Source organism: Aotus nancymaae, unplaced genomic scaffold (assembly GCF_030222135.1).
Source record: "Aotus nancymaae isolate 86718 unplaced genomic scaffold, 86718_ANA_hifiasm-v0.15.2.pri h1tg000029l, whole genome shotgun sequence".
Classification (NCBI taxonomy): Eukaryota; Metazoa; Chordata; class Mammalia; order Primates; family Aotidae; genus Aotus; species Aotus nancymaae.
This window is the reverse complement of record NW_026988442.1, coordinates 16643913-16666659: the sequence shown is the minus strand read 5'-3', so window position 1 is coordinate 16666659 and position 22747 is coordinate 16643913. Positions and strand designations below refer to the sequence as shown.

Here is a 22747-nt window from a genome sequence, read left to right as displayed (position 1 = left end):
TTGGGAAGCCGAGGTGGGCGGATCATCTGAGATCAGGAGTTTGAGACCAGTCTGGCCAACATGGCGAACATCATCTCTACTAAAAATACAAAAATTAGCCAGGCATGGTGGCAGGCGCCTGTAATCCCAGCTACTTGGGAGGCTGAGGCAGGAGAATCTCTTGAACCTGGGAGGCAGAGGTTGCAGTGAGCTGAGATCGCGCCACTGCACTCTAGCCAACAGAGTGAAACCCTGTCTCAAAGTAAATAAATAAATAAAGATGATGGAACCTGCCTGGACAGTCTCATACAGTTGTCACCAGGAATCAGGGAAGTATGAATAGGTAAACATTTTGCAAGCAGTGAAATCCTGAGTTGCCTGAGGAATTGCTATTATTCCTTGCAAGTGGGCAGACAGGATGTCTGCGTCTTCATTCGTGGAGGAACTGGGAGAATGCAGGAGGGTGGGTTTCCTTAGTTTTAGAATGTTAATAGGTCAGTAGCTGTCTAGGGAGGACAGGAAAGTGTGATCACCTTCCCTGCCATGTGTGGGTTCTGGGAGGCCAGGCCTCCCTACCTCCTTGGTGATTCTAGATGTGAGTGTTTGAAGTGCAGCCAGTCTAGGTGTCGGCCCAGAAGGATCTGGAGGAAGCACCTAATCCATCCCCACTTGCCATTTTATAGATCAGTAAACAGAGGCTCTAAGTTACATAGGCAGGATTCCAACCCAGGTTGGTCTAACTCTGGGTCCTGTTCTTTCTGCAGTGTGACCAGAGCAGTGAGCTTTTGGTTGCTAACTAGCGTGTCTAGGCTGGAACACAGGTTGGTGAGAGGAATCCTGTCATGGGCCAAGCTCTAGGCTAAGGCATGCTGGGGGCCTGGAGCCTGGTGGGGGTTGGTAGGGGATGTATGTGTGCACGTGCGTGAGATCACTCCTTCTTACGTAACACGGGGAACAAGCATGCCTGCCCAGGGCCCTGAGGACCCTTTTCAGTGTGAGGATGCAGCTGGAGTGCACGGTGAATGTTAGTGCCCTTACTAGTCATTGCCTTTCCCTTATCTGTTCCTCCAGGTATTCATTCATTCATTCATTCATCACATATTTGCCGAGTGCCTCCTGGGTACCAGGCCCTGTGCTGGGTGTCTGGACCCAGTGGCCACATACTGAATCTCCATGTAGCTCTTCTCTTCTTGTCTCCCGGGAGCTACAGGGTGAGGACTCCAGTCTGTCACTGGGTGGTGGAGAGGAGGTTACCACAGTCAGCAAAGCTCTTGGCTGCTCCCTACCCTGAGTCCCAGCCTCAGCCTCCCAGGGGCTGAGCTTGTGTCCCTGGGCACCACCCTCTCTTGCACACAGAAATGCACATATACATATTCATAGCTCAAGCTCAGAGCCACACAGCCACTCACACACATCTCACAGACCCATCCAGTGCCTCGCTGGTGTTGGACGCTTTCAGAAGCATGCCTCCAGACATACTAGAGAGGATGCCAACTCAGAGAAGTGCACAAACCCATGCAGCTGCACTACTCCCGTTCCATCACACCCACACGTCACCAAACACACAACAGAGACTCAGACCCTGCTGCAGCCCCCAGGTCAGAAATACATCCTCATATACACATCTTACACCCCCAGACACACCTGGATGTGTCCCAGAGACTGACATCCTGGCGACACACTCAGACTCAACAGAAGTACACATGTAGGTGGGTACACAAACCCACGCAGACATTATACACACACACTAGCTTCCACGCACACTAGCATCCACGGAAGTCTACAAATCTACCCTTGCCAGGCTGGTCCAGGCATAAGCTCACCACCCAGGTACCTCCCCTGCCTCTTCTACAAAGAGCAGCAGAAACTTGCATAGCTACCCAAGGCTTACTGACACCCACTAAGGGGACTCCCACGCAGACATTTACACACAGATAGCACACACAGTCACATGCACATGAGCAGGGACATGGCACAGTCTGGCATGCAAACGTTAGGCGTGTAGCATTTCCCAACAGGAGCCAGAGGCTCTCAAATCAGGGAACCTAGACACACACACACACACACACACACACACACACACACACACACAGTGACATTTCATCCACACACAGAAACACAGGAAATCCTGGTCTGTGTCTCCCTGGAGCCAATGTGTACAAACTACAACTGTTTTCAGTGCCTCGTGAGGCTTCCTCCCACAAAGCTGCTGGGAACACTGAGGAGTGTGGCCAGGGGCTTGACTTTGTAACCTCTGGAGCTGGGGGTCCTGGGATCCTGGGCGATGGATGGATGGGGGCTGGCAGGTCTTGAAGTCAGAAGAAGCTGCGCCCACCGAAGGCTCCCAGGTCCCTGATGCCCACCTCCTGGGCCCAGGGCCAGTGGGCTGAGTGAAGTGGACAGATTGTCGGGCTGCCCACAGAAGAAACACTGCCCAGGGGCAACTCCCTTCTAATCTCCTTGGAATTTCCTGCTGGCCCTATCTCCCCCTCCTCCTCCTTTCCCTAGCTGGGGGCTGCAGAGGGCCATGCCACTCCCATCAGTAAAGGGTGCCCAGTTCTGGCTGGGAGTGATGGAGGCCAGGGTAAAGGCGGCCAGAGGAGGTGTGGGAGCTCAGAGGAGGGGCTTGGCAGGCTTCCTGGAGGAGGAGGCGTCCTTAGTTAGTGCTGGGGAGTTAGCCTTGAGTGGATGTGTCTGTGCCCAGCTCTTAGAACAGTGCCTGCCACGTTGTAGGAGCTCAGTAAATATGTGTGCGATTAAGTGAAAGGCAATAGGCGGGGCCTGAGGTGGGCCACAGGCTTGAAACAGCAAAGCGGGCAGGAGTGGTGGGAGCTAGCCGTGATGGGAGTCTGGGAAGGGGAGTTGGGCTGGTTTGGGAAGGGCCCTGAATGCCAATCCGCAGCCCCGTCAGCACCTTGCTGGGAGGGATCTTAATGCAAGTAAAACTGCAGCCACCTCCTCTTATGTGTCCATAGCCCTGGGCCTGAGACCTGCCCTGCCAGAGAGGCCTGGGAGGGAGGAGAGCAAGGCTGTGTGGTCTCCGGGGCAAACTCCGCCTCTGGGGTCAAGTCTGTAGCCAAACCTCACTGTGTCACCTCCTCCCTATGCATGCTGTCCCTGTGCAAGTCCTCATTAAGCTTCCGTCTTCCTCCTGTACAATGGGGATGTGATCCTCTTTAGCGGGGCACTTGGGAGGCAGAGAGGTCAGGTGTTATGTGCACCCACTACCATTCTGGCACAGAGGAGGGGAGGAAGCCCCATGTCCTGCATAGCCTCCAGGGCAGAGAGAGCTCTCCAGGTGAGGGTCAAAAGGCTAAGTTCGAGGCAAGGGCCTCCCCAGCAGCTAAGGTTTTCACCGATGTCGTTTCCCTGGTCCCCACATGCATGACCTCATTCATGGTCACGTTCACTCCCGTTGGTGCTGGAAGGAACTTGGAGCTGTGGTGGGGAAAGAGCCAGCGACTCTGGAGTGTTCCATGCCAGGCTGACCCTGGCATCCCTGGAGGCCTCAGTCAGCACTGCATCCGCCTGTTTTGTGGCAGTGAGTGCAGCAGGGGGTCGGAGCGGGTGGGAGCAGCAGGCCAGCACTTCCCTTCTCCAGGGTCCAGGGGTGCTGGGTGAGAGCACTGTGATCTGGAGCCAAGCTGACCTGGGCTCGAATCCCAGCTCTGCGTTTTCCTTTCTGAGCTTTCCCTTTCTGAGCCTGAGTCTCCTCATCTGTAGAATGGGGATGTGGATGTGCTTACCCCACAGGTGGCTATGAGGGGTCCGTAAGAGAAGGCGTGCATGGAAGGGTCCCGTTAACTGGGTCTGGCTCCTGCGATGGACTCAACAGTGTTTGGCCCTTGCCTGTGTATCTGGCTCTGGTCTGATCCCCGTGAACCCAGGTTAAGCTGGGTCCTTGATGGCAGGGGCTGTGCTTGGCTCTGGGTGTCCCTCCATGGGTGTTGGCTTGGGGCATCAGTCTGAGTGGTATGCACAGAGCTGCACTGTGTTTTGGGTACCCCAAACATATCTCCCCTATCTGTGTCCCCCTCCCCCACCACCCGTGGTGTCACTCTTCCTTAAATGGCCCAGGCTAGTGCCTCCAGCTTAGTAACTGGTGATACTCATTTGCTAATGGAAGGACACCTTTGGGGGTCCCTCATTCTCAAGTGCAGGTGAATCATCTGCCTGAGCCACAGGGAAAAGCTCAGCCTCTATGGCATAAAGTCTGGGGTGCCCTAGCTAGGCTGGGGTCAGCTGATCAGTTGAACATCTTTACTTTGGTTGGGGCCCAGGCTTGCTTTGGATCTTCTGGGCTCCAGTCAGTTGCACCGGCGTCTCCCCTCCCTGCCCCTCCTTGGCCCTGCCCCAGTGGTGGATCAGCCTGTGTGGTCCTGCCTCCCGCAGCCTCACCCACCCCTGCCCCGCCCAAGCTCTCCGGGTGCTGGACACACCCCGGCCTCTGTCCTGTGCTCTTCCCACCCTGCCTTTGTGCTTGCAGTTCTGGCCCTTTCCCTTGATTTCTTCCTGCACCTTACAGCACCCAGCCCCAGAAGCAGCTCCCCAGGACCCGGCTCCTGTGTCAGACACCTCGGAGCTCGCTGGACCTTCCCTTGGGGCATTTACCTCGATGGTGATTAGATTATTCATGGGGTAATGACAGGTTCCATGCCACCACCACCCCACCTTGCCCTGCATGAGGGTAGGGACCTTTCAGGGTACTTAGCCCCTTCCTTTTACAATGGCAGAAACTGAGGCCCAGAGAGGTTAAGGGGTTTGTTAAAGGCCATGCAGCCCGTAAGTGGCAAGAGGCAAGACTAGGGTCTTGTGCTTCTCTTTCCAGGATGCCAGGCGGGGGAATGGCAGGGGTGTGAAGTGCTGGGGTGTCTGGAGCTTCAGGCTGTGTAGCCCTGGGCTGCCCTCTTTGTAGCCTTGCCTTCTATCCCTAAAGACCTCAGACCCCTGCTCTGAGATAGAGATTACGTCGCAACCCAGAGGCTGTTTGGGGGATGTTTTAAACACATCCAGGTCCGAATGCTGCCTTCCTTCCTGTTCACATGGAAAGGATGGGAGGAAACTGTCAGGCGCTTCCTGCCGCGAATGCTCCCAGAGGCTGCAGGGCCTGTGATGTCTCCCTGCTCTGCCAGGTGAGGCCTTGATTGGGACAGTGACAACAGTGACAAGCCAGATGTGGCCTTGGTGGGCAGTGGTCTCTGGGCATCTCCTTACCAACAACAACCAACACACACACACACAGACACACACACAAACAAACACACCGCTTCCTGATAGGTGATAGAGCATCTGTGGTCTCGCGTACAGAGCTGTACCACACGGATCTAGGAGGCTCACTCCTGACTGGCTGTGTAGACATTATCTTCCTGGGCCTCTGTTTGCTCATCTGTAAAATGGGGATAAGACAATGATAGTGCCTGCCTCTAAGGCTCATCACTGAGCAAGAGATAATGGCTTTTCTGTCTCAGTCCGGTGTCTGGAACACATTAAGCCCTTGTCAATGTTAGCTATTGTTATTGTCACTATTGTTCATTATAAGGCTGTCTAGTCTGGCTTACAGGAGCTCCAGCTGGACCTGAATCCTGGCTGTGCCACTTAGTGTGTGACCTTGGGCAACATACTTGTCCTCTCTGCGGTTCCCCTCCCATCAGGGATTGCTCAGCTCCAGTGAGCAAATGTGCACCGCCAACAGGATGGGGACTGCACAGGGAGCATCTCTTCTTATTTCTTGGCATTGGAAAGGCGGGTCCAGGCCCCAGTCTTGCCTCTTTATTCCCAACCAGAGGAGCAGGACCCTGTGGGTCTCAGGGCCACGAAGCCTCTGTGTCGGCTGGAGTGGGGACACTGTGTGGCATAGCGATGCTGGGCTGGGTGTCCTGGCCTTCTTTCCCTGGAGTCTCACTCTGTCGCCCAGGCTGGAGTACAGTGGCATGATCTTGGCTTCTTGCAACCTCTGCCTCCTGGGTTCAAGTGATTCTCCTGCCTCAGTCTCCTGAGTAGCTGGGACTACAGGCCTGTACCACCAAGCCCGGCTAAATTTTGTATTTTTAGTAGAGTCGGGATTTCGCCACGTTGGCCAGGCTGGTCTCAAACTCCTGACCTCATCCTTCCAAAGTGCTGGGATTATGAGTGTGCCTGGCCTCCTCAGGACCTTTGACGCAACTCCCCAAAAACTGGAGCCCAGCTTCTTCCCAAGGATGCTAAGCTAGATTGAGCTCTGGGGCTGGAGGCATGTGCCCAGAGTTCCCCCACAAACTCAGTGCTGTCCCCTCCAGGGACTGTGGGATTGTCCCCTGTCCCTCTTCAGGCCTCTGTGTCCCTGGGTGTGAAGGGATGGAGTCTTTGGGTTCCCTCCCCTGCTGCTGTGCCCCAAGTGTTTGCATTTGGGCTGAGAAGTGGAGCTCTGCGGTGTTTTTTGCAGACCCTTCCTTGGGGTCCAAGTGCAATGATCTCATCTGGAGCCTTGACAGACTCCTGGGGGACTGGCAGAAGGGACGGCAGATGGCTGCCCTGGCCTCTTGGGTGGGGCTGGCAAGCCGCCTCTGTGGCCACTGCTGGCCTACTCCACAGAGCAGCCCTTCTGGGGCTGGGGTGAGTGGCCTGGGCAGGAGACAAGTGGCCCAGAGCCAGGGTGGCAGATGGGAGGCAGCCCAGGCCTTGGCCTGAGGGAAGGACCATGGTGGCCAGGGCAGTGTGGGAGCAGGCGGGCCAGACAGAGACTCCTGTTCCTCTGTAGTGTGGTTGCTGTCTCACAGAGTGAAGGTTCTTGGTCTCTCAGCTCAGCTGTGTCATTCTTCTGCGTTGGTCTGCCCATCGGAGGGCTTGTTGGGCCCCTGGAACCTAGGGAGGAGGTGGTACACTTGGGTAAGGTTTGGAATCTGGCAGGGCTGTGGCCTGGGTGTTGCTGGGCTGGGATTTGAGCCCCACCACTGGAGTCTGAAGCACCTGTGGGCATTAGCTCCACAGAATCAAGGAATTAAATTCAGTCACAAGAGTGCTGACTGGAAATGATTTTCTGCAGTGGAGTAGAATAGGGGGAGTCTCCTCCCCTCTGAGGGCTGTTTATTCATTCAGCACCTCTTCTTTTTTTTTTTTTTTTTTTTAGATGAAGTCTCACTCTGTAGCCCAGGCTGGAGTGCAGTGGCATGATCTTGATCTTGGCTCACTGCAGCCTCCACCTCCTGAGTTCAAGTAATTCTCCTGCCTCAGCCTCCCAAGGAGCTGGGATTACAGGCAAGCGGCACCACGCCTGGCTGATGTTTGCATTTTTTGTAGAGATAGGGTTTCACCATCTTGGCCAGGCTAGTCTCAAACTCCTGACCTCAGGTCAGCACTTCTGTATTGAGCTGTTCTGTGTGTACCAGGCACTGTGCTGGGCTCTGTTCTCCTGACATCACATCCTAGTCATAGAGACTGACTTCTGCAGGCAAACAGACAAATAAATAAAATGACAAGTATCACAAATAAGCCTGTGATATATATATCAAGAAAGAAGGAAGGGATTAAGATGGACATAATGGGCCTGGAGAAGCATGGAAGGCTTCTCAGAGGAGGTGGCATTTCAGTGGAGGCTTGAGGAAGAAGGCAACCCAGCAGTACAGAGATGGTAGACAGGGAAATCCAGGCAGAGGCCCGCAAAGGCAAAGGCTTTGAGGTGGGACGGGTGAGGTGGCTGCTGGTTGCCTAAGACCCAAGTGGCTGCTGGGTTGCCAGTGAGAGGAGGAGTTGAGGGAGATGAAGATGGAGAAGTGGACGGGGCTCAGGCCAGGCTTGCCTATATGCCCTGTGATGGGATTTGGGTTTTCTTTTCTTTTTTTTATTTTGAGACGGAGTTTCGCTCTTGTTACCCAGGCTGGAGTGCAATGGCACGATCTCGGCTCACCGCAACCTCCGCCTCCTGGGTTCAGGCAATTCTCCTGCCTCAGCCTCCCGAGTAGCTGGGACTACAGGCATGTACCACCGTGCCCAGCTAATTTTTGTATTTTTTAGTCGAAATGGGGTTTCACCATATTGGCCAGGCTGGTCTCAAACTCCTGACCTCGTGATCTGCCCGCCTCAGCCTCCCAAAGTGCTGGAATTACAAGCCTGAGCCACCGTGCCTGGCTGGGATTTGGGTTTTCTTTTGTGTGTGATGAAAACTCATTGGAGGTTTTGTTTTCCTTCACGTTTCGCATTTTGGGGTTTTAGATAAGGTGTACTGGGTATAATCTATGTACAATAAAATGAATTTTGGCAAGTGCATCCAGTTCTGTAGCCACCACCACAACCAAGATAAAGAACAGTTCCTTCACACCCCAAATTTCGCCCTGTGAGGTCGGTTCCTCCCTCGATCTCAGACCCTCACAACCACCGGACTGTTTTCTGTCTGATAGCCTTGCCTTTTCCAGAGTGTCAAAAATAGACTCATAGATTGTGTAGCTTATTCATTCTGGCTTCCTTCCCTAAGCTTCCTGCATGTGAGCTTCCTCCATGCTACAGGTGTCAGCAGTTCCTTTTCATGGCTGAGTAGTATTCTATTGTGTGGACATACCACAGTTTATCATTCACCAGCTGAGGGACATTTGGGTGGTTCCCAGGTTTTGGTGATTATTGGAGAATTTTAAACAGTTTTAACCACATTTTAAACATGGTTTTAGAAAAAAAAATCACTGTACTGAATGGAGAACAAGTTAGTGGGGAGCAGAGTGGCCATCATAAGGATTAAATCCAATAATTTGGTGAGGGCCTGGCCCACCATAGGCACTCATTAATTGTTCAGATAAAAGGGTTGTGCCCTGGGGAAGCCAGGGAGGCTTCTTGGTGAAGGTAGTTTTTTAAAAAAACTTTTAATTTAGTTTTTTAAATAGAGATGGGGTTTCACCATGTTGGTCAGGCTGGTCTTGAACTCCTGACCTTGTGATCTGCCTGCTTTGGCCTCCCAAAGTGCTGGGATTACAGGTGTGAGCCACACCCGGCTTAAATGGTTACACTTTCTTTTCTTTTCTGTTTTTTGAGACGGAATCTTGCTCTGTTCCCCAGGCTGGAGTGCAGTAGTGTGATCTCGGCTCACTACAACCTCTGCCTCCCAGGTTTAAGCAGTTCTCTGCTTCAGCCTCCCGAGTAGCTGGGATTATAGGCGTGTGCCACCATGCCTGGCTAATTTTTTGTATTTTTAGTAGAGACAGGGTTTCACCATCTTGGCCAGACTAGTCTTGAACTCCTGACCTCATGATCCACCCACCTCGGCCTCCCAAAGTGCTGGGATTACAGGTGTGAGCCACCACACCCAGTTTTTTTTTTCTTCCTTCGACACAGTCTCACTCTGTCGCCTAGGCTGGAGTACAATGGCGCCGTCTCAGCTCACTGCAACACGCACCTCCTGGGTTCAAGTGATTCTCCTGCCTCAACCTCCCGAGCAGCTGAGATTACAGGTGTGCACCACCATGCCTGGCTAATTTTTTGTATTTTTGTAGAGATGAGTTTTGCTATGTTGGCCAAGCTGGTCTCAAGCTCCTGACCTCAAATAATGCACCAATCTCGGCCTCCCAAAGTACTGAGATTACAGGTGTGAGCCACTGCACCCCGCCAGAGGTGGCTTTTGAGGTGAGAAATGTGTAGAGTAGGTGGCCCAGGCAGTGCAGAGTCCCATGGGAAGTAGGTGGGCTGAGATTCCAGCTCCCTGCTCCTGACCCAGCCTTGGCATATCCAGGGTTTCTAGAATGTGGTCCGTAGGGGTCATATCAGAGTTCCCAGGGACACCGGAAGCTGACTCTTAGGTGGGAGGTAGCTGGGGGACTTCCACTCTGGAAGTCTCTTCCTTAGGGACTGGCACGAGGCAACCTGCTCCTGCCTTCAGGAGCCTTATGTCCCCTTGGTTCTCTCCCTGTCCTCCCAGTACCAGCTGGAAGCTGTTGCTGGGTTCAGACCACACACTGCCACTTGCTGTGTTTCTGCAGAGGGTCCTGGTGTTTGGTCACTTTCATCTCCAGGCCCACGGCTCACCAGCTCCTGCAGGCCAATTCCATCATAGCCATGCATCTGGAGCCACGTGCAAAGGTTCCAGTGGGCCCAAAATCTCGACTTCCTCCTGCTGTCCTCAATGAGCAAAGGCAAATCATCTTACATCTGTGTGGGCTTCTCACAGAAAGTACCCTTTCTTAGAACATTTATAGTGTGATTTACCAGCCTGGGCAATAGAGCAAGACCCCCTCTCTACAAAAAATACAAAATTCAGCCAGGCATGGTAGTGTGTGCCTATAGTCCCAGCTACTCGGGAGGCTGAAGTGGGAGGATGACTTTAGCCCAAGGGGTCAAGGCTGCAGTGAGCTGTGATCAAGTCACTGCACTCCAGCCTGGGTGACACAGCAAGACCCTGTCTCAAAAAATAAATTAAAAGTGTGATTTGAAAGTGGAGCTCTGTTTCTCCAGTTTTATGCTTTGGTGGTGGAGATCGAGGTTCTGGGGTAGCGACCCCGGCCCTGTAGATGAGGTGGCTCCAGAGGGAAAAGAGCCTCCATCTTACTCTGTGCCATGGACCTCTTTTGGCTCTCTGCTGGAATAACTCCCAGAATAACATGTTTAAACGCTTAAAATGGGCTGGGCGCAGGGGCTCACGCCTGTAATCCCAGCACTTTGAGAGGCTAAGGTGGGTGGATTGCTTGAGACCAGGAGTTTCAGACCAGCCTAGGAACATAGCAAGACTGTCTCTACCTAAATAAATATATAAATAAATAAAATTACAAATGAAATAAAATAAGATATAACTTATTTATTTATTGAGATGGTGTTTCACTCTTGTCATCCAGGCTAGAGTGCAATGGTATGATCTCGGCTCACTGCAACCTCTGCCTCCCAGGTTCGAGTGACTCTCCCACCTTAGCCTCCCAAGTAGCTGGGATTACAGGCACACGCCACCACACTCGGCTAATTTTTGTATTTTTAGTAGAGACAAAGTTTCTCCCATATTAGTCTCGAACTTCTGACCTCTGGTGATCCACCTGCCTTGGCCTTCCAAAGTGCTGGGATTACAGATGTGAGCCACCATGCTCAGCCAAAATAAGATACGATTTTCAATGTTTAAAATGAAATACGAAGGAAACCAATTATATTGAAATAGTTATTAAAGTATTTTAAAATTACAACATAGTAATATGTGTGCTTTTTAACTCATAAATTCTGGTGACAGGTCTAACTAGCATAATTTCAAAGTACTGATGAGTGTAAATAATATTTTGACACTTTTGCAGCAACTGTTATATGACATGAAAATATCTGTGCTTTCTTTTGGTGGCAGAATCACAGGTATTACTCATATAATGATGGTTTGTTTATAGGCCCAGAATAAAAGGAAATGCTACATTTTACTCAGAGGTCAGTGAAAAGGAAGATGTGATTTTCCAAGTTCATGGACTCCCTGAGTTCTGGTTCCGAGGAAGGATCTCGAAGTCAGTGGTTGGAGTCTGAGTCTCCCTTGGAGGTGTCACCCCCTCCACCTGCCCGTCTGCATGTGCTTGGGCACAGCCCACCTTCCCTGTGCTTCTCTGAAGTTCTTCATCTGTTGAACAGGGATGATGGTTCCTGTCTTGCCTGACTGGGGGTTTTAGTGAGGACTCATGAGATGATTCAGATGGAATGTCTTTGTAAACTGTGAAGCCCTCTGCTGCTGTGTAAGATCTTGCTATTATTAGCAGTAGTGTGAGCTCATGTTTGGCCGTCCGGCCCAGCCGGGACCAAGAGTCTCTTCCTGGACAATTCTCCCAGGATTCCTGGGAACCAGTCCATCGAGGGGAGCAGCTTTGTCTCTGAGAGGCTGCTTCCTGGAGGCTGAGCTCAAGGATTGGCAGGGGGTGGACAGAGACACACTTTGTGGGCAGGGAGTGGGTGTGTGAGCAGGAGGTTCCCTGCATAGGCAGACCCTGCCTACCCTCCTGGGGTGGCATGGGGAACTGAGACCAGTTCTGATCTGCCCAGGCTGTCCCTCTTTTATTTTTATTTAGAGACAGGGGTCTCACTCGGTCACTCAGCCTGGAGTGCAGTGGTGCAGTCATGGCTCACAGCAGCCTGGAACTCCTGGGCTCAAGTGATCCTCCTGCCTCAGCCTCCTGAGTAGCTGGGGACTACAGACATGCCCAGCTTAGTTTTTTTTATTTTTAATTTTTTCACAGAGATGGAGCCTCGCTGTGTTGCCGAGGATGGTCTTGAACTCCTGTCTTCCTAACTCTTTGCAGCTGGCCTGGAGTTTGGACTGGGCAGGACAGATGCTATACTCTTTTTTTTTTTTTTTTCGAGTCAGACTCTCACTTGGTCACTCAGGCTGGAGTGTAGTGGTGCGATCCTTGCTTATTACAGCCTCAACCTCCCAAGCTCAAGTGATCCCCCTGTTGCAGCCTCCTGAGTATCTGAGGCTACACCACCATGCCTGGCTAATTTTTAAATGTTTTATAGAGATGGGGTCTTGCTGTGTTGTCCAGGCTGGTCTCAAAATTCCTGAGCTCAAGGGATCCTCCCTCTTTGGCCCCCACAAAGTGTTGCAATTACAGGCGTGAGCCACCATGCTTGGCCCCATACTCATTCTTTAATTCCTACATCTACCCATAGGCCGTGACGGGTACCTGCTCTGTACCACATCCTGCCCTGGGTGATGCTGGGGACTAGACACAAACCAGCCCCTGCCCTTCTCCCTAGCTCATGGGCAAGACTGACTTGAAAACAGACAAATACAACCTAAAACTACCAGCATAAGCGACCGTAGATTTCAGAGTATGGTGTTTTGTTTTTTTTTTTTGAGATAGAGTTTCACTCTTGTTACCCAGGCTGGAGTACAATGGCTCAATCTCGGCTCACCGCAACCTCTGCCTCCTGGGTTCGAGCGATTCTCCTGCCTCAGCCTCCCGAGTAGCTGGGAGTACAGGTGCGCGCCACCATGCCCAGCTAATTTTTTGTATTTTTAGTAGAGACGGGGTTTCACCATGTTGACCAGGATGGTCTCAATCTCTTGACCTTGTGATCCACCCGCCTCGGCCTCCCAAAGTGCTGGGATTACAGGCGTGAGCCACCGTGCCTGGCCAGAGTATGGTGTTTGAATCAGATTGAGGGGAGGAAATGTTCTAGAAGCATGAGACAGTCAAGAGTCAGCCTGGCAAAGTCCATTCCATCAAAGGGAATAGCTGAAGAAATGGGAAGAGCACAGTTATGACACACTGGCCCAGGGCCACATGGCTTGTTTGGAATCCAGCCCCACAGGTCCCTTGCTTAAGCTCTGTGAAGCTTCTGAGCCTCGGTTTCCTCATCTGCAAAATAGGAACATTTTCAGCACCTAACTCACAGGGTTGGTAAGAGGATTAAACTATCAACTGATAATGCACACACTGCCTGTGCTGGGGCCTGGAAATTAGTGACCCTCCTAATAGGTGGCAGCCAATTTTTGTTTTTTTGAGATGGAGTCTCTCTCTGTCACCCAGGCTGGAGTGCAATGGTGCAATCTCAGCTCACTGCAACCTCTGCCTCAAGGGTTCAAGCAAGTCTCCTGCCTCAGCCTCCCGAGTAGCTGGGATTGCAGGCACACACCACCACACCCGGCTACTTTTTTTAAATTTTTTGTAGAGATGGGGTTTCATCATGTTGGTCAGGCTAATCTCGAACCCCTGACCTCAGATAATCCATTCTCCTCGGCCTCCCAAAGTCCTGGGGATTACAGGCATGAGCCACTGTGCCCAACCAATGGTAGCCGTTTTTTTTTGTTTTGTTTTGTTTTGTTTTTAAGAGATGGGGTTTCTCCATGTTGGTCAGTCTGGTCTCGAACTGCCGACCTCAGCTGATCTGCCCGCCTCAGCCTCCCACAGTGCTGGGATTACAGGCATGAGCCACCACACCCGGCCAATGGTAGCCATTTTTAAAGTCACTGCCTATTTGGATGCTGGAGGGCTGGAGTAAGGTGGGAGAAAGGAGGAGACCCGGGCTGGTTCAGGGCCAGGTAAGGGGACTTGGACCTGATGCAGAAGCTGGTGAGAAATGGTGGAAGAGATAGAAAGCCATCTGCCTTCTTCAGATTTTCTCCAATAAGCAGCTATTAACTGTGTAATCAGAGCAAAAAAGCATTCTCTAGAAAGGGAAGCACGGCCTATCCTGGCAGCAGTGTGGGTGCCCTGCTCCCCAATCCTCCCCCATGGTCCTATTCCCTGTTTCCAGTCCAGGCTAAAAAATCTGGGTTAGCTTCAAGAGTAGCCTTTAAGAAGAAGAGGTCAACTTGAAAGAGGTGGCCAGGCTGTGGTGGGCCTGAGGGTCAGGGGCCCCAAGGCTCTGAGGTGGACACTACCAGGCACTATACCCTTTTGCCCTTTTGTTGTCTGGCAGAGGATGAGGCTTAGGGTTTTCCTGCTGGTGCTGGGGGAATTCCTTTCTTTCTTTTTTTTTTTTTTTTTTAAGACAGGGGCTTGCTCTGTCACCCAAGCCAGAGTGCAATGGCTCTATCTCAGCTTACTGCACCTCTGCCTCCCGGGTTCAAGCAATTCTCTTGCTTCAGCCTCCCAAGTAGCTGGGATTACAGGCGTGAGCCACCGCATTGGCTAATTGTTGTACTTTTAATAGAGACAGCATTTCACCATGTCTGCAGCCTTGTTCTATAGCCACAAGGCCCACGGAGTCCAGCGGAGCTGAGCCTCTCCCGCACCCCTTCCACACAGTGAGGGGGTCTGGGAGCTAGCTGGGAGAGGCTCTTCAGAAGCACTGAGCTGTCTGTGAAGGAGCTGGGAAGCCTGTGCTCCTCACTCCCACCCCCAGGGCCCCCCACCCCCAGCTCCATCAGTTGGATCTGTCACTGGAGCTCTCCTGGGATGGGGGCCAGACTGCATGAGCCCCAGAGCATTCTTAGGCACCCTGAGGACTGTGAACCGCCGGAGCCTGCCCTCTGGGTCCCCTCTCCAAGCCCCAGCAGCCCCTTTTCTAGCCCCGCCTGGGCCCCAAAAGCTCAGCGCCCCTGCCTAAGCCGTGCATTTGCCAGCCTCTCCCGCCCACGTCCCTGCAGACCCAGTGCCGGGCCACAAGCCTGCCTTTGTCAACTCACCCTCTCACGTGGGGCCATGCCAGCAGGGGCTGACGGGCATTCTGCCTGCAGCTGGGACTAGCCCCCTAGGAGGCCTAGGCCCCCCTTGAGGGACGGAACTGGCGTGAATGCAACATCTTTCGCTGTCGCAGATTGACTGTGGTGAAGGACAGGCCCTGGGGAGACAGCTGCTCATGTGAGAACTGTCATTCATTCATTCACTTATTCAAGGGATGCTTACAGAGATGCTGCTCTGTGTCAGGCCCTGGCCTTGGAACTTGACTCTTGCCCTTTTATGGGGTAAAGAAACTAGAAGAAAATGCCCCACATCAGAACCCCTTGAGGGCTCACCATAGGGGTTTCTGATTCAGCAAGTCTGGGTTGGGACATGAGAATTTCTCACAAATTCACCGGTGATGTTGATGCTACTGGTCTAGAACCTGCACTTTGAGAACTACTGTATTCAGGTATTGGAATTATGCATGGATTATATTTTCTTTTTCTTTTTTGAGACGGAATCTTGCTCTGTTACCCCGGGTGGAGTGCAGTGCTGTGATCTCAGCTCACTGCAACCTCCGTTGCCTGGGTTCAAGCAATTTTTCTGCCTCGGTAGCTGGGATTACAGACACCTGCCACCACACCTGGCTAATTCTGTATTTTTACTAGAGACAGGGTTTCACCAAGTTGTCCAGGCTGGTCTCAAACTCCTGACCTCAAATGATCCACCAACCTTGGCCTCCCAAAGTACTGGGATTACAGGTGTGAGCCACTGTGCCTGGCCTGTTTACTTTATTTTCTTTCTTTCTTTCTTTTTGAGATGGAGTTTCACTCTTGTTGCCCAGGCTGGAGTGCAATGGCACAATATTGGCTCACTGCAGCCTCCACCTCCCAGGTTGAAGCGATTCTCCTGCCTCAGCCTCCCAAGTAGCTGGGATTACAGGCATGTACCACCACACCCAGCTAATTTTGTATTTTTAGTAGAGATGGGGTTTATCCATGTTGGTCAGGGTGGTCTTGAACTTACGACCTCAGGTGATCTGCCCATCTTGGCCTCACAAAGTGCTGGGATTACAGACATGAGCCACTGTGCCTGGCCTGTTTTCTCTATTTTCAAAACTGTCTCTATGATGATGTTTTACTTTTTTTGGTTTTTTAGAGGCAGGTTTTTGTTCTGTTGCCCAGGCTGGAGTGCAGTGTTGCAATCATATTTCAGTGTAACCTCAACCTCCTAGGCTCAAACAATCCTCCCATCCCAGCCTCCCAAGTAGCTGGAGCCATAGGTGCACCACCAGGCCAGTCTAATTTATTTATTATTATTTGTAGAGATGAGGTTTTACTATGTTGCCCAGGCTGGTCTTGAACTCCTGGGCTCAAGTGATCCTCCTGCCTCAACCTCTCAAAGTGCTGGGGTTACAGGAGTGAGCCACTGTGCCCGGCCAGTGCTTTATTTATTAATTTTTAAAAACAGAGATGAGGTCTCACTATGTTGCCCAGGCTGGTCTCAAACTTTTGGCCTCAAGTGATCCTCCTATCTCGGCCTCCCAAAGTGCTAGGATTACTGGTGTAAGTCACTGCACCCAGCCTAGCCTGTTTTATAAATAAGAAAATCAGTTCCTTAAAAGTTGAAAAAAATGATTTCCAAAAATGACTCTCGTGCTCTGGGTGTGATCTTATGTGAGAGATGTCACCTCTCATGATCTAAATGTCATACATCTGTAACGTAGCCCAGCATTGTAAGCTTGTGTGCATTTCCCCTTGGTTCATCCTGAGCTTGGGGTCCACTTAGACCCTCATATCCTTTCCATCACCATATCCTGTCATTTTAACTTTCTAGAGAGAATAAGTGAGGTGCTGGTAACCAGCATGACTAGGATTTGAACACAAATCATCTGGATGCTGGCCTAGCCTGGATTTAGACAACTGGTTTGCACTTCCTGAGTGCTCTTTCCTTCATGCTTCCCTCTTAGGCTGCCTGAAACAGCGCATGGATCCCTCACTTCCTCATTTCTTTAACTGGTGTGATCATTGACTGTTCCACTTCCTCCTCTCCACTCTGGTTCTGTCCCTGTGGTATGCTGGTGGGGTGGTGACTCTGTGTGTCTATGAGGATGGAGGTGGGGGTGGGGGGGCTGGCAAAATGACTGTTCCTCTGCAACCCCAGGAGTCAAACCCATGGGCCAGAAAACCTCCCAAGCTTCACAATGCTGAGAACTGGCCTGGAGGGTAGGGCTCCCTAACCCTGACCCTGAATTAAATCCATCCAGCCTCAGGGGGCGCTGGCAACCCCAGCCATACCCCCTTCCCCACAGGGAGCCATCCTACCACGCTGACCATTGGAAGAGCAGACCTGTCCTTACCTCTGGGCAGGCAGGAGTGAAGACAGAGACCCCCATATTTGTTCCTTTCCCAGGCTCAAGGCCAGATCGGCCTTCCTGCTAGCCCCAGCAGGAGTGTGGTGAGCGTTGCTCGGATAGAAGCCAGAGGTGTCCCTCTAATGGGGGCAGAGTAGACACTCCCTCCTTGCAGTGGCAGCGTGAGGAGGGAGGAATACGAGACCCCACTTCCCAGTCCCTTCTTTCCGTTTTCCTTGGGGAAAGAGGGTAGGGAAGGCTGAGGAATCTAGCTCTCCAGATCTGCCCTCTCCAGGGCCTGCAGAGGCCTTTTTGCCCCTTAGACGCCCCCATCCCTGCTTCCATCAGCGCCATCCTCAGTGCTTCCTCTGGCTCTTCAGAGATAGCTTTAGCAGGTCATTCATCCCTGGTGACTCAGTTTCTCTTTATTTTATTTTATTTTTTGTTTTTGTTTTTGTTTTTGTTTTGAGACAGAGTCTCACTCTGCTGCCAGTTTGGAGTGAAGTGGTACGATCTCAGCTCACTGCAACCTCCACCTCCCTGATTCAAGCAATTCTCTTGCCTCAGTCTCCCTAGTAGCTGGGACTACAAGTGCATGCCACCACACCCAGCTAATTTTTGTATTTTTAGTAGAGACAGGGTTTCACCATTTTGGCCAGGATGGCCTTGATCTCTTGACCTTGTGATCCACCCGCCTCAGCCTCCCAAAGTGCTGGGATTACAGGCGTGAGCCACCACCCCCAGCTTTATTTATTTATTTATTTATTTATTTATTTATTTATTTATTTACAGATAGAGTCTTGCTCTGGGAATGCAGTGGTGCAATCTCAGCTCACTGCAACCTCCGCCTCCCAGGTTCAAACGATTCTCCTGCTTCAGCCTTCCAAGTAGCTAGAATTACAGGCATGTGCCACACTACGCCTGGCTAATTTTTGTATTTTTAGTAGAGACAGAGTTTCATCATGTTGGCCATGCTGGTCTTGAACTCTTGGTCTCAGGTGATCTGCCCATTTTGGCCTCCCAAAGTGCTGGGATTATAAGCGTGAGCCACCACACCTGGCCAGTTTTACCTTCTTAATATACAATCTTATTTAAATCATTCGGTCACACTTAGAGTAGGTATTATCGTTCCCATTTGTGACTGGGTTTTCACATTTGTACGAGACATAACAATCATGCATTTCTTCTGCGTAATTCTACTTCCCTTCCCCCTTAGTATCTAATGATTGTTGCACATTGGTTTGCCTTTTTTGTTTTTGAACCAAACTGAACATACATGCATCCATTCTGTTAATATTTGGGAGCCTACCGCCTGCTAAGCCAGTTGGGGTGGCCTCTAGGCAGTCATGGTTTCACTGGGAGACAAACTATTAAACATAGAACTGCAGGTTTGCTAATAATGATTACAAAGGAGAAGTGAGGAACAGCTGGAAGCTGATGACAGCAGTAGCAGAAGCTGCTTTGAGGAAGTGAGGTCATACTGTTACCCTCTCTGCTTAAAACCCAAACCCAGGCTGGGCATGGTGGCTTATGCCTGTAATCCCAGCACTTTGGGAGGCTGAGGCGGGCAGATTGCTTGAGCTCAGGAGTTTGTGACCAGCCTGGGCAACATGGCAAAACCCTGTCTCTACAAAAACAAACAAACAAAAATTGACCGGACATGGGGATGTATGCCTGTGGTCCCAATGACTTGAGAGGCTAAGGTGGGAGGGTGGCTTGAGCCTGGGAAGCAGAGGTTGCAGTGAGCTAAGAATGTGCCACTGCACTCCAGCCTGGGTAACAGAGTGAGACCCTGTCTCAAAACAAACGCTGAACCCAGATTTTACTTGGCCCTTCGAAGCCCCAGGTGGCTGACTCCTGTCAGTATCCTCAGCCTCAAATTAACCCAGTAGCTGCCCTGGCCTCCTTGTTGTACCTTGACACGCCAAGCTCTTTCCTGCCTCTGAGCCTTGGCACACACTGTTCCCTCTGCCTGGAATGACGTCTCCCTGGCTTTTTCTGCATGGCTGTTCCTTCTTGTCTCAGCTCAAATGTCTCTTTTGTAGAGACAGCCTCCCTGATCATGTCCCCTAACATAGCAGCCTCCCCCATCATTCTATCATATTATTCACGTTGTTTGATTTGTTTTTGTTTTTGTTTTTATAGCACTTAAATTATCTGAGTTTTTTTTTTTTTTTTTCTTGGAGACAGGGTCTCACTCTGTCACCCAGGCTGGAGTACCATGGTGCAGTCTAGGCTCATTGCAACCTCTGCCTCCTGTGTTCAAGTGATTCTCATGCCTCAGCCTCCCGAGTAACTGGAATTACAGGTGTGCACCACCACACCTGGCTCTTTTTTTTTCTTTTTCTTTTCTTTCTTTCTTTTTTTTTTTTAATAAAGACAGGGTTTCACCATGTTGGTTAGGCTGGTCTTGAACTCCAGACCTCAGGTGATCCACCCGCCTTGGCCTCCAAAGTGCTTGGATTACAGGCCTGAGCCACCACACCCAGCATTCTTTTCTTTTTTGTATTTTTAGTACAGACAGTGTTTCACCATGTTGGCCAGGCTGGTCTCGAACTCTGACCTCAAGTGGTCTGCCTGCCACGGCCTCCCAAAGTGCCAGGATTACAGGTGTGAGCCACCAAGCCTAGCTGGTTTTTTTTGTTATTATTATTTGCTGGTTTACTGTGTATCTTCCCCATGAAGCTTGGGGCTCCATACAGAATATATAGAAGGGGCTGGGCTGCGCATAGTGGCTCACGCCTGTAATCCAAGCACTTTGGAGGCCAAGGTGGACGGATCACCTGAGGTCGGGAGTTCAAGATCTGCCTGACCAACATGGTGAAACCCCGTCTTTAAAAAAAAAAAAAAGAAGGGGCTGGACCCACTGTCCCTCCCTGCCCCTGCGCTTAGCACACAGCCTAGTACATACATAGTTGATGCTCATCCATATTTCTTAAACGGCCTCTCCTGCTTCCCCAATGTGTTAATTTCCTGTTGCTTCTGTAACAAATTACTACAAATTTAGTGGCTTAAAAGAACACCAGGTTATTATCCTCTGGTCCTAGAGGTCAGAAGCCTAGAAAATCAAGGTCGGGGCAGGGCTGCATTCCTTGGGAAGGCTCCAGGGGAGAATCCTTTTCCTTGGCTTCTAGCGGCAGCCCCTCCTCCATCATCAAAGCATCTCCAGCCTCTGCTTCTGTTTCCTTGTCTTGGGATCCTTAATTTACTCATATTTGCAAAGTCCCTTTTGCTATGTAAGATGACATGCACAGATTCTGGGACTGTGGACACGGACATCTTTGGAGGTCTGCCCTTCAGCCTCCCACATCCAGGTACCCGTAGTGCCTTGTTCAGCACTGGGTGTGGCTGGCACTCAGGCTTCCGAGCTGCTACTGTGAACCCAGTGAACTGACCCTTTCTTCCCTCTGCAGGACGAGATTGAGGAGCTGCGGGCCGAGATGCTGGAGATGCGGGACGTCTATATGGAGGAGGACGTGTATCAGCTGCAGGAGCTGCGGCAGCAGCTAGACCAGGCCAGCAAGACCTGCCGCATCCTGCAGTACCGGCTGCGCAAAGCCGAGCGCCGCAGTCTGCGTGCTGCCCAGACTGGCCAGGTGGACGGCGAGCTTATCCGCGGTCTGGAGCAGGATGTCAAGGTCAGCCCGGGGGTCTCCCCCAACCCTCTTGGGTGCCCTTGTTGCTGGGATGGAACCACAGTCTAATGGGGCCTAGGTTGGCCTTGCATCTCACTTCTGTGTGTCCGTGGCCAAGTTCTACCACCTCTGTGGGCCTCAGTTTCCTCATCTAAGTAGGAATTCCTGGTGAACTCACAGGCCTTCTATCAAGGGTGCCCCAAAGTGATATCATAATATGAATCCTTCCTTCTAGCAGCAGCTACTGCTTTTGTTTTTGTTTTCGTTTTTTGAGATGGAGTTTCTCTCTTGTTGCCTGGGCTAGAATGCAGTGCATGATCTTGGCTCACTGCAACCTCCACCTCCCGGGTTCAAGCGATTCTCCTGCCTCAGCCTCCTGAGTAGCTGGGATTATAGGCACCTGCCCCACACCCGGCTAATTTTTGTATTTTTAAGAGAGACGGATTTCACCATGTTGGTCAGGCTGGTCTTGAACTCCTGACCTAAGATGATCCACCTGCCTCGGCCTTCCAAAGTTCTGGGATTACAGGTGTGAGCCACCTTGCGTGGCTGAGCAGCTACTGTTTATTGAGTATCAACCACACACCTGGTGCTGGGCTCTAATGTGTCCCTGAACTGTTCCATGGAGGTTTCTTTTTCTTCTTGTTTTTTTTAGAGAAAAGCTCTGGTTCTGTTGTCTAGGCATCAGGCAGTGATGTGACCTTAGCTCACTGAAGCCTCCACCTCCTGGGCTCAAGGGATCCCCCCACCTCAGCCTCCTGAGTAGCTAGGACTACAGGCGCACACCACCACACCTGGGTAATTTTTCTATTTTTTGTAGAGATAGGGTTTCATTATGTTGCCCAGGCTGGTCTCAAACTCATGGGCTCAAGTGATGATACTCCTTGGCCTCCCAAAGTGCTGGGATTACAGGCATGAGCCACTGTGTCAGGCAGAGGTTTCTTAATTACGCTAATGGAAAGTAGTGAAGGTCTGGAGTTGGTCAAGGCTGGTTTAAATCTTGGCTCCAATATATCTGAATTTCATGATTTCAAACAAAGTCACCTGTTTCAGTGTCCTCATCTGTAAAATGGGTTTGTAATCTCTATCTCACAGGGTTCTATGAGGATTAAATGAAATAATGTGGGTCAGGCGCAGTGGCTCACACCCGTAATCCCAGCATTTCGGGAGGCCAAGGTGGGCAGATCACCTGAGGTCAGCAGTTCAAGACCAGCCTCGCCAACATAGTGAAACCCCATCTCCACTAAAAATACAAAATTAGCTGGGTGTGGTGGCACACGCCTGTAGTCCCAGCTACTCAGGAGGCTGAGGCAGATGAATTGCTTGAACCTGGGAGGCCGAGGTTGCAGTGAGCAGAGATCATGCCATTGCAGTCCAGCCTGGGTGACAGAGTTAAACTCTGTCTCAACAACAACAAAAAAAAAGCAGGGTGTGGTGGTAAGTGCGTAGAGTGCCAGCTACTCGCATGACCAAGGCCAGGAGTTCAAGGTTGCAGTGAGCTATGATTGCACCACTGCACTCCAGCCTGGGCAATAGAGCGAGACCTTCTCTCTTAAAAAAAGAAAAAAGAGAAAAAGAATGAGTTAGTCTCTTAAGTTCAAAGCGTACCTCTACTTGACAGGGCAGATACCCGGCATATTCAGATTCCAATCACTGGATTGGGAGGAGTGGGGTGGGGGTGGGGAAAGGCAGTAGGGAGGGGAAAGGTGGGGAGGGGATAGCTGGAGAAGCTCAGACGAAGCTGCGTTTGGGCCTACATAGTG

General features: G+C 51.3%; 1 protein-coding gene across 3 annotated transcripts in view; it reads left to right on the top strand.

Moving 5' to 3' along the window:
- Positions 1-22747, top strand: part of MTCL2 (microtubule crosslinking factor 2) — a 93337-nt gene that overhangs the window by 4638 nt on the left and 65952 nt on the right. For all 3 annotated transcript variants that reach the window (XR_010344539.1, XM_012455062.3, XM_064382401.1), the window contains exon 2: positions 20763-20987. Coding sequence is in view for 2 of the 3 variants with exons in the window: in XM_012455062.3 (XP_012310485.2) it covers positions 20763-20987 (225 nt within the window). In the remaining variant the exon portion in view is untranslated. The remainder of the gene's footprint in view (positions 1-20762; positions 20988-22747) is intronic.